This window comes from Mus caroli, chromosome 7 (assembly GCF_900094665.2).
Source record: "Mus caroli chromosome 7, CAROLI_EIJ_v1.1, whole genome shotgun sequence".
In the NCBI taxonomy this organism is placed as follows: domain Eukaryota; kingdom Metazoa; phylum Chordata; class Mammalia; order Rodentia; family Muridae; genus Mus; species Mus caroli.
The window spans coordinates 1246902-1258735 of record NC_034576.1 but is presented as its reverse complement, the minus strand read 5'-3'; the positions used below and the strand labels follow the sequence as shown (position 1 = coordinate 1258735).

General features: G+C 44.9%; 1 protein-coding gene across 1 annotated transcript in view; it reads left to right on the top strand.

The window, feature by feature from the left end:
• Nucleotides 1-11834, top strand: part of Ptprh (protein tyrosine phosphatase receptor type H) — a 49928-nt gene that overhangs the window by 29491 nt on the left and 8603 nt on the right. Inside the window, exons 5-10 of the mRNA XM_021166098.1 lie at nt 1324-1590; nt 5987-6089; nt 6178-6281; nt 6744-7010; nt 11049-11127; nt 11240-11287. Coding sequence (XP_021021757.1) covers nt 1324-1590; nt 5987-6089; nt 6178-6281; nt 6744-7010; nt 11049-11127; nt 11240-11287 — 868 coding nt within the window. The remainder of the gene's footprint in view (nt 1-1323; nt 1591-5986; nt 6090-6177; nt 6282-6743; nt 7011-11048; nt 11128-11239; nt 11288-11834) is intronic.

The following is an 11834-nucleotide window of genomic DNA, read 5'->3' as shown; positions in this document are numbered from 1 at the left end:
GTGGATGGACTTGATCCTGGGTCTTCATATGAATGTTCTGTGTGGGTGGAAAAGGATGGAGTCTATAGCACCAATGAGACTGTCAGTACCAGCACAGGTGAGAGCAGACACATTTACTTCCACATTTCATGCCCCCTCTCTTCCCTCTTTCTCTGTTTAGTTTTTCTTATTTAGTTTATGTGCAGTGGTGCTTTTCCTGCACATAGATCTGAATCTGGGTGTCTGGTTCTCTGGAACTGGAGTTACTGCCAGTTGTGAGGAGCCATGTTGTGCTGGGACCTGAACCCAGATCCTCTGGAAGAACGGTCAGAGCTGTTCACACCGAGTCATCTCTCCAACCTCCCTCTCTCTCAATCTTAATCGGTTCTGAATATGCAGCCCACACTGGCCTCGAACTCTCAACCATTCTGCCGATACTGCTTAGATGGCTGGATTATAGGTGTGCACCAGCCCGTTTGTCTTCATTCTTTAACAGGGTCGTGTCTATTTTTATTTTTCATGTTTGAGAGCTTTGCCTTAATGTGTGTCAGTGCAGCAGGTATATGCAATGTCCTGGAAGTCAAAAGAGGCTGAAGGATTTCTCAGAATTTAAAACAAATTTTGTGCCACCCTGGTGTTCTTGGAACTTTAACTTAGGTCCTCCACAAGGACAATAAATGCTCTTACCTGCTTATCCATCTCTCCAGTCTCACCACTGGTCTCTGATCCCTGTGTTGTGAGTGGTATGTGTTAGAGGGAGGTTGGGAGCTGCCAGGGAAAGGAGGAACACAACATTGAAGGCACATATTTAAACTTAATGCTTTCTCTCATGCACTCTAAATTAGAGGAAGAGAAATGTGGTACTGATCTTCACAAACGATTCTTGAAAGCTCTAGAACAGCTCATTTCTTCACGCAGACGGTGTTTGGTACACATTTTTCCTCTCTCTCTCTCTCTCTCTCTCTCTCTCTCTCTCTCTCACTCTCTCTCTCCATTTCTTTACGAGATCTTTCTGTGAATACCATGCTTGCCTTAAATGTGTGGAAATCCTCCTGACTCAGCTTCCTGAATCCTGGATTTTCAGACAATGGCCACAACCATGCCTTGCTAGGTCTGACATCGCTAATGCACTGATAAAACTTTCCCAGTCCTGAGCACTAAGTCTCAGAGGCACTCTAGTGACAACCAGCCACATGCTAAGAGCTCAAAGGCAAACTGTGCTTCCATGTTAAACTTTCTAGGTCTGAGTCATCCCACCTTTGCCACTGGGACCATGGTCTCTGAAGAGACAGAACACTGAGAACCAGGAACAACACCTGATTTTCCTTTCTGTCCCCATTTCAGAACCAAACCCAGTGAGAAACCTGAGGGTCGAAGGTCAGAACAACATCTCCATCAGCCTGAGCTGGGAGCCTCCTGATCAGTCCTCCCTGCAGGGCCTCACCTACTGGGCCCAGTGCAGTAGACATGGTGGCCAAAGTGAGACCCGGGATACAACAGACACCAGTGTCACCGTGGATGGACTTGATCCTGGGTCTTCATATGAATGTTCTGTGTGGGTGGAAAAGGATAAAGTCTATAGCACCAAACAGCCTCTCAATACAAGCACAGGTGAGAGGGATTATTTTTGTATTCTTTTTTTCTTAAAGGGATGTTGTTGAAATGTGACATCGAATGGGGCAAATTCTATGATTCAATAGAAATGATGGAAATTACACACCCAGAGATATTGATATACATAAGTAATAGATACATACATTTATGCATACATACATAGATACATACATGTATCAATAGATACATGGAAATATGACATACAGTATAAATTATAGATTGATTTTAGGAGTTACATGATTAATAGATGGATCATAGATGTAGTTTGGATGCTATATAAATTTCATACATATATATGTATATGCTTTTACGTATGCTTATAAATGGTATATGAGGGAGCAGTAATCACAATTGAACCTAAGGCCTCATATCTGCAAGACAAGAACCCTACCTACTTAGTACATAGAGCAAGCTCCCCTCAGTCTCCCAAGTGCTGTAATATAGCCTCTTACAGTTATTTATTTATTTATTTATTTATTTATTTATTTATTTATTTAAGTGAAGACAGTTGGTGGTGATGCCGGAGCATAGCTAGAAGAATGTGCCCAACCATCTGACATACAGTCCCTTTGGGACAGGAGAAAATAGGATCTGTCTTGAAATCCGCCTAGCTCTGGGAATGAGTTGTTCACAGCATGTGCATCTTATGATGAGGTCTTGTCTAGTAAGACTAGACTGCAGCCCACAACACCAGGGTGTGTGTTCTTGCTCAAACGACAGTGTGTGCAGTGACCTCTGAGGGAACTTTGCTCTGTCAAGGTTCTGACCCTCTGATTCTTTTGTGTGTTCACTTGCCTGTGCATGTGCCTCTATGTGTGTTCACATGGAGGCCAGATGTTGACGTTATGTCTTCCTCAATTGTTTTACACCTAGTTTTTTTTAACTAAAAGTTATTTTTAAAATGGTGGCACCTGACTTTAATCACAGCATTTCAGAGGCAGAAGCAGGTCTCTAGGAGTTTGAGGTCAGACTGGTGTACAGAGCCAGTTCCATGACAGCCACGACCAGACATAGAAAAATTCTATCTCAAAAGCAAACAAACAAACACAAAAACAAAAACAATAAAAGCAAACAAACAACCCACCCCAAGAAAACAAAAAAGAACTTGAAAAAGTTATTTTAAAAATTATTTTTAAAAATCACAAAATTGGCGGGCAGTGGTGGCGCACACCTTTAATCCCAGCACTTGGGAGGCAGAGGCAGGCAGATTTCTGAGTTTGAGGCCAGCCTGGTCTACAGAGTGAGTTCCAGGGCAGCCAGGGCTATACAGAGAAACCCTGTCTTGAAAAACAAACAAACAAATCACAAAAATAATTAACTAATTACTTAATTAATTTGTCGAGAACCAGCTCAAGCTGGGGAAGGCATCAAGGTAAGGCATCAGTGATTGAGGTCGGTGCTGGTAGCAGCTGAAAGCCACCCCCTCATCCCCTCTCCCCACAGTGGCAGGTAATTTATAGGATCAGCACTGACAGGAGGAAAATTTAACTATCTGGGGTTGGCAAGAAACTCTGAAGTCTTTTAACTCTTTTTCTTTTTCTTTTTTTTTTAACATTTATTTATTCTATTTAAATAAGTTCACTGTAGCAATCTTCACACACACCAGAAAAGGGGATTAGATCCCATTACAGATGGTTGTGCGCCATCCTGGGGTTGCTGGGAATTGAACCCAGGACTTCTGGAAGAGTAGTCAAGTGTTCTTAACTGCTGAGCCATCTCTCCAGCCCCTCTTTTAACTCTTTTTTATTTTTTTTACTCTTATTTTTTTATTAGGTATTTTCTTCATTTACATTTCCAGTGCTATCCCAAAAGTCCCCCATACCCTCCCCCCCACTATCCTCCCCCACCCACTCCCACTTCTTGGACCTGGCGGTCCCCTGTACCGAGGCATATAAAGTTTGCACAACCAATGGGCCTCTCTTTCCACTGATGGCTGACTAGGCCATCTTCTGATACATATGCAGCTAGAGACATGAGCTCTGCGGGGGTTGCAGACCCCTTCAGCTCCTTGGGTACTTTCTTTAGCTCCTTCATTGGGGGTCCTGTGATCCATCCAATAGCTGACTGTGAGCATTCACTTCTGTGTTTGCTAGGCCCAGGTATAGTCTCACAAGAGACAGCTATATCAGGGTCCTTTCAGCAAAATCTTGCTAGTGTATACAATGGTGTCAGCGTTGGGAGGCTGATTATGGGATGGATCCCCGGATATGGCAGTCTCTAGATGGTCCATCCTTTCGTCTCAGCTCCAAACTTTATCTCTGTAACTCCTTCCATGGGTGATTGTTTCCAATTCTAAGAAGGGGCAAAGGGTCCACACTTTGGTCTTCGTTCTTCTTGAGTTTCATGTGTTTAGCAAATTGTATCTTATATCTTGGGTATCCTAAGTATCTGGGCTAATATCCACTTATCAGTGAGCACATATCATGTGAGTTCTTTTGTGATTGGGTTACCTCACTCAGGATGATGCCCTCCAGGTCCATCCATTTGCCTAGGAATTTCATAAATTCATTCTTTTTAATAGCTGAGAAATACTCTATTGTGTAAATGTACCACATTTTCTGTATCCATTCCTCTTTGAGGGGCATCTGGGTTCTTTCCAGCTTCTGGCTATTATAAATAAGGCTGCTATGAACATAGTGGAGCATGTGTCCTTCTTACCGGTTGGAACATCTTCTGGATGTATGCCCAGGAGAGGTATCGCAGAATCCTTCGGTAGTACTATGTGCAATTTTCTGAGGAACCGCCAGACTGATTTCCAGAGTGGTTGTACAAGCTTGCAATCCCACCAACAATGGAGGAGTGTTCCTCTTTCTCCACATCCTCGCCAGCATCTGCTGTCACCTGAATTTTTGATCTTAGCCATTCTGACTGGTCTCTTTTAACTATTAAGAGGCTGGTTAGAAAGAAAATGATAGGCCGGGCGGTGGTGGCGTATGCCTTTAATCCCAGCACTCGGGAGGCAGAGGCAGGTGGATTTCTAAGTTTGAGGCCAGCCTGGTCTACAGAGTGAGTTCCGGGACAGCCAGGGCTACACAGAGAAACCCTGTCTCAAAAAAAAAAAAAAAAAAAAAAAAAAAAAAAAAAAAAAAAAAGAAGGATAGAGAGAAAGTCATGCATACAAACACACACACACACACACATACACGCACGCGCGCGCACAAATGTTGGTGATCGCAGCATCTGGCAGTAGGGAAAGGGGGCTTGGGAGGTCAGGGATGTTTTTGGTTCCCCACAGCCCCCAAAAGGACAAGAAATAAAACAGAAATTTGAGACGCTCTGGGCTAGACTAGACCCCTTAATCAGCTTGCTGGAACAAGCAGCTGATGAGCTAATTGCCTCTCTTTGTTTGGCATCCCTGCTCAATTTGTATTATCCTTATTTTTATCACAGTCCCTAACCCACCTTTCTTCATATTTACTTTTTTATTCGCGTGTCAGTGTGGGTAGGTTGGGTGTGCAGAGGTCAGAGAACAACTTGCAGGAGTCATTTCTCTCCTTCCACCCTGTGGAGCTCAGAGATCAAACCCAAATGGTCAACCCTATGTTTGTTTATTTGCTGACATGGGGTCTTCCAGGCTGGCCTTGAACTGATCGCCTTGCCTCCACCTCCCAAGTGCTGGGATCACCCAGCTTCTCGCTTGTTTATTAATTTTTAAATTAAGATTTTTGGTGAGAATAAGAATAAGAAAAAGTAATGAGGGAGAGAGAGAGAGAGAGAGAGAGAGAGAGAGAGAGAGAGAGAGAGACACCATGGGCCTGGCTTGGGCCTTTGAAATCCCAAAGCCCACCCTCAGTGACACACCTCCTCCGTCCAGGCCACACCTCCTAACCATTCCCAGACTTTCTACCAACTGATGACTAAGCATTCAAAGACTGTGGGGGCCATTTTCATTCAAACCATTACACTGGTGTCACTAAATTTATAGGCCTTGTTCCTAAAAATTATCATTCCTCAGCAAGTAGAAATTTCCAAACTATAGGCTCTGTTGGTTGTAGGGGTTTCTTTTAGTGTGCTTTTTAAACTCTTGGGAAATGGGGTCTTTGGAGTCAGGAAGGCTCAATACCACTCAGAAGCTAATACCTTCACTGTCAGCTTCTTTGTGTGGCAGGAAAGGTAACTGGACCACAAATCCCATCATACCACAGGACCAGAGAGATTCCAAGGCCTCAAGCTTGAGGAGGCTCTCTCTCTCTCTCTCTCTCTCTCTCTCTCTCTCTCTCTCTCTCCAACTCCCTCTCTCTTTGACTCACTCTAAGACAGATACTCACAATGTGGCTCAGGTTATCCTCAAACTCATGGCCAATCACCTGTCTCAGCATCCCACTAGGATATTACAGGTGTTAACGACCATGAATGGCTGTGGACACAACCCTAGGGCTCTGGTCAAATTTAGCTTTCACAGATCTACAGAATAAAAACTATACCCACAGCTCAGTGGCCCTGATATGGAGTCCTCCTAAGGACCGCTATTCTCATTTCTACACCTACTGGGTTCAGTGAAAAAGAGACCTAGAGAAAGCAAGATCCTTCAGGACATGAAACCAAATCCAAAGATAATACTAAGGATCTGAGGTAAAGACTCAGATCTGGCACTTTGTGCAACTTCAGCTTGTGGGCAGAAAGGAACGATATGCCCAATGCCATACGAAGCCTACAGGTGCCCACAGCTGATATGCCCCATTCTCTTTGTAGATAGAATGGGATGAGGCTCAACCTCATGGCCAAGAAGGGAGCGGCAGAGTTGGAGAGACAGCTTGATAGTTAAGAGCACTCACTGCTCTTAGAGAGTTCAGTTTTTCCCACCAAGTCCAGGGCCTCACAAACACCGTCAACTCAAGTGCACGGTACTCAATACTCACCCATTTCTGGCTCCAGTGGGCACTTCTACCCACATACACACATCCCTATATAGACAATAATACATACACATAACTAAAATATTTCTAAAGGAAAAAAATAGGAGCGGACTACAAATTCCATAATGCCATGGGGTTGTAACCTTATACATTCAGTGATACAGAATCCAAGGCATTGTGGGGGTTGTAGTCTGGAAGGACTTTGGATAGGCTAGTTCTCAGAGAGCTGGGTGTGCAAACCCAGCCACCTTTGATGGATGGATCCTATTGATTCCTCTCGTTTTCTTTACTTAGTACCAGCTGCTGTCAACATCACCTCCTGCATCAGCACTTCTGGGGGATATGGGGTCCTCCTGACCTGGTCCTGCCCATCTGGGGGTTATGAGAACTTTGAGGTGAAAGTGGGTAGGAAATGGAGCTCTGAAAATGGATCTTTGTGTGGGAAGGGCGTGACCGTGTCAGATCTTGAGCCAGCTCAGTCCTACACAGCCACCGTCATGACTGTCTTCAACAAACTGAAGGCCCAGTCTGTCTCTACAACTTGCCACACAGAGAGTGCAGGTGAGTAGAGAGCCCAGAGACAAACCTTGCCATGAAGAGAGGCCGTGGGTTTTTGTTGTTGTTTTTGTTGTTGTTAGTTGTTGTTGTTTATTTTGTTCTGTTTTGGTCTGTCTGCCTTTTGTTTTCTGATTTCACTATCTCCATCTTTCTGAGTGTGCGCACATGTGCGTGCAGGTTCATGTGTGCCGCAGACCCTCTGGGTCCCTGTGTCTGCGTAAAACGGGTCTCTAGAGTAGGTGGGCAAAGCTTAGGATTAAATTGACAAACAGACACACACAGGAGAGGTTGTGTAGAGTCTGAATGTAATCTCTGGTCGAGCATTAGACTATTTTATATTACAGCGAATTATCAGGAGCTACAAATCACAATAAGACAAGGTACACTGAAATTTACCAGATACAAAAGAAAGGAATTTGCAGGAACTAGATAAATGTTTACAATAGAGATTAACAGCCCTGCCTAGGATCAGTCAAATGCCAGGCAAGAATTTCACACTTTAGTGTTAATAGCACCAGGGGGTTTTAACTCTTGACAGGCCTCAAGAATAATGTAGTGTCATGGACCCCTAAATTCCTAGGCCTTGCTAATTCTTATCTTGTCTGGAGAATCCCCATTTATCAGGATAGTATATCAACTTGCTCTTGGCATGGAATGTAACCTGTACTAAATATTTCTATCTCAGTGAGATTCCCAGGCTCTTCCTGCAGACCAGTTGAGTTAATGGCTCTGTTTTATTGTAGTGCTTAATTAGTTACTGAATAGGTTAAACTCCTTGCTGTAATCTGGGATCTTGGAACACTGGGAGAGGCTTTAGCTATGTCAGAATTCAATCTTAAAAGGCACTTATAATAGGGTAATGCTTAATAGAGGGCACGTGAATCCATATACTAGACTTACTCGGGAGTGGAAAATTAATTTATGTTTAGAGGGGACGCCAGACTCCAGGAGGGAATTTCCGTAACTCTTTTCCTTGTGGGCAGCTTCCAAGCTTCCACTTGTCAAACTGACCCAACTGGAGAGCTGGCTTTCACCAGACTTCAGGAGGGAGCTTCCGTGAAACTCTTTTTTTCCTCATGAGCAGCTTTTAGGCATCCCTGCCTGACAGGCTGACTCGACCGGAGTGCCGTGGCACATGTGCACACGTTTATGCATGTGACCAGAGGATAATCTTGTGTATGGTTTATTTAGCATCCACATTAAATGTTTTTGTATTATATTTACTTACTTTTTTATTTGTGTGTGTGCCACAGTGCACATGAAGGGTCAGAAAACGAACCACAGGAGTCCGTATTTCCTCCTGCCACATGGGTCACAGGGCCTGCTGGTGAGCATCTTCACCCCCTGACCCATCTCACCGCTCCTCATACATTTCTTTTCTTATAGAGACCTGGTCTCTTGTTGACCTCAGTCTGGCCAAGTGGAGCTGATGCCATGAGGATGAAGGAGTGTGTGATAGCTGGCTGTCTAGATTAGGCTAACAGAGGGGTCGCTTGTTGTTGGATGGGTATCTTGGGATCTGGATCCCAGTTCAGCAAGCTCCAGGAATACGCATGCCTCGCCCTCCTCAGACTGATAATATAGGCATGTGCCACCAGGCCTGGTTATTTCTGAGATGGAACCTAGCCATCATGCTTGCAATGCAAACACTTTACCAACTGAACCGGCTCACTAATTTCCTTAAAACAGCTTTCTTGAGATAAAATTCATCATACACACAATCCAGTCACTTGAAGTCATCACACAGCTTGCTGGCAGTCAGTGTATTTTCAACACCACTGAAGCTTCCAGTACCATTGACCTTTAACTAAAATAATTAGGCTGGGCAGTGGTGATGTACACCTTTAATCCCAGCACTTGGGAGGCAGATGGAGTAAGATTTCTGAGTTCAAGGCCAGCCTGGTCTAAAGGGTGAGTTCCAGGACAGCCAGAACTGCATAAAGAAACCCTGTCTCACCCCCACCAAATAGTTATTATCTTTTTAATCTGTATGGTGTTTTGCCTTCATGAATGTCTATATATCACATGCATGCCATACCGGAAGCAGCCAAAAGGAGGCATCAGATTCCCTGGAACTGGAGTTTCATGTGGCTGTGAGCTGCCCTGTGGTTCTAAGTGTTGAACCAAGGTCCTCTGGAAGAGCAACCAATGCTTTTAACCCTGAGCCACATCTCTTCACAGTTGCATTCTCTGATTTTTATCTCTAATCTTTCTTTTAAATGGTTTATTCCACTTATATATTTGGGGATGGGGCGGGAGTGGGGAGTGCACACACATGCCACTGTGCATGTATGGATGTCAAAGACAACTTGTTCCATCTTTTATGTGGGTGTTTTCACCAGGCTTGGCTGCAAGCGGTTCAACCCACTGAGCCATCTTGACGGCCCAGTGAATGTGTGTATCATTCTGTTCCCTTTGTCTCTTCTCAGGAATCAGGGCGTCTAATAAATCCTAGGTGTCCATTCTGGTCAGACAGCAGAAGAGAATGCAGTGTTGAACTTTGCTTTGTCCGGTCTGTTCCTTGGGAGTGTTTTTCTTTTCACAAACTAGCATTCTAGAAGGGACAGAGTCTCTTGTCAAATGCTGAGGGACCAAATTGGTGAGGTACGCAATTGTCATAAAGGACGTATGTATTCCTACTGGAATCTGTCCACCACCAGCTATATACAACCAGAACTGCTGGGCAGGTGCAGCCTTGGGCTCCCAAGGCTAATGGAGATGGGTCTTCACTAGTACTTAGTGTCTAAGGACAGATCCTAGGAGAACTGTGCCCATCAGAGCCTAGGAACAAGCAAGGTCTTGAGCAGTCCTAGATGTCAGGAGAGCTTCACTGCTAGGCATTGTCCCCTTGGCAAGCAAATCTCTAAGAAGACCAAGCCCCTACCCTTGGGAGAACTGATGCCGTGAGGACGAGAGAGTGTGTGATGGTGGGCTGTCTAGATTAGGCTAACCAATGGGTCGGTTTGTTGTTGGATGGGTGTCTTGGTTTCTGGGAAGTCTCACATCCTTCAGGTAGCACGTTGGGTGGCTCCAGTCCCTGAGCAGAGAATCCTAGATTGTATAGGAATGGAGACAATAACCAGGTACTGGCATGCATCAACTCTCTGCTCTCTACTTTTGATTGCTCTCCGCTTTGGGGATATGATGTGACATCATGCTACCTAGACTTCCCCTTGGGGATGCATTGCAACTATGCAGCTTTGATTGGTTTGGAACTATGTAGAGGAGGATGGCAGTGAACTCACAGAGATCCGCATGCCTCTGCCTCCTGAGTGCTGGGATTTAAGGCATGGGCCACCATTCCCAGCTAAGAGTACATAGTGCTTTTTCAGAGGAACTGAGTTTGGTTCCCAGCACTCACATCAGGCTCCCTCTTTCAGGGTATCCAGTGCCCTCTTCTGGGCTCTAAGGACACCTATACTCACATGTACACACACACACACACACACACACACACACACACATGTAAAAGGAGAAATGATGTACTTTAATGTAATGAGCTGGCAAGATGGGTGAAAGAGCTTGCTGACCTGAATTCAACCCCAGGAACTGACATGGTGAAAGGAAGAACCAACTCCTTCCTCTAAGCTTCCTCCGAGCTCCACATGTGCACCCTGGCATGCATGCATGCATGCAGAGAGAGAGAGAGAGAGAGAGAGAGAGAGAGAATACATTAAAAAATAATAATTTGGGTGTGCAACTAAAAGAGCCAGGGGTTTGCAAAGAAGTGTTGTCGTTTCCCTTTTTTCCATCTTCCCTGTGGGCCTCTCAACACAACTGAGGACAGAAATAGCAAATCTGTAGACAAGGCCTAGGTTTTGGGCCAGCAAGCTGGGTCATCAGGTAAAGACATATAACTCACAAGACCGACGGACTTGAGTTCGACCCCTGGGATCCATGTGGTGAAGAGAGAAATTGACCACATAAAAGGCTGTTAAAGAATATCTACATGCACATGTGCCATCACACACACACACACACACACACACACATGTCACGCACACGTGGTCCCCAGCGTCTCTCCTTTGTTTCTCATGGCAGCCATCATTGCTGGAGCCATTGTGGGCATCATCCTGCTTTTCATCCTGGTAGGTCTGCTGATTGTCTTCCTGAAGAGGAGGTGAGTCTTGGTACAGGACTGGTGGGTACTTGGCTGGTGGCAACCCGGAAGGGAAGATGAGGATCCCTGGTCCTGAGCTTAGGCCTTGAGCTTTACAGTATCTTCCTTGCAGGAGAAAGAAGAGACAGCCCAAGGAAGTGCCCAAGGATCTGGTGTGCAGGTGAGCGAGGCTGGGAAGCGTCCGAGGGAATCACCGTCAGGTCTGTCAAGCTTGCTGCTCATTGGACAGGTCAGAGGGCTGAACCAATTAGTTTCCCCACACAAGTCTCAGAAGGGGCCTGGGACCCTGCAATGGGCCGCAGCTCATTCAGGGACTCAATGCTTTTAAAATTTTTTATTTATTATCCTTTGAAAATTTTGTATGTGTATGCAATATAGTTTGATCATATTCAGCCTAATTTTAAAAAGTTTTATTTATTTTATGTGTATGAATGTTCTCCTGCATGTATGTCTGTTTACTGCGCACAGTCTTGGTGCCTGAGGCGGCCAGATGAGGGCATTAGATCCCAATAGATCTAACAGAGTTACAGATGGTGGTGGGCTGCCATGTGGGTGTGGGCCCTAGGGATTGAACCTGAGTCCTCCGGAAGACTAACCAGTTTTCTTAACCACTGAGCCATCTCTCCAGTCTCCATCTGAATTTCTTACATCTAACTATCATCTATCTATCTATCTATCTATCTATCTATCTATCTATCTATCTATCT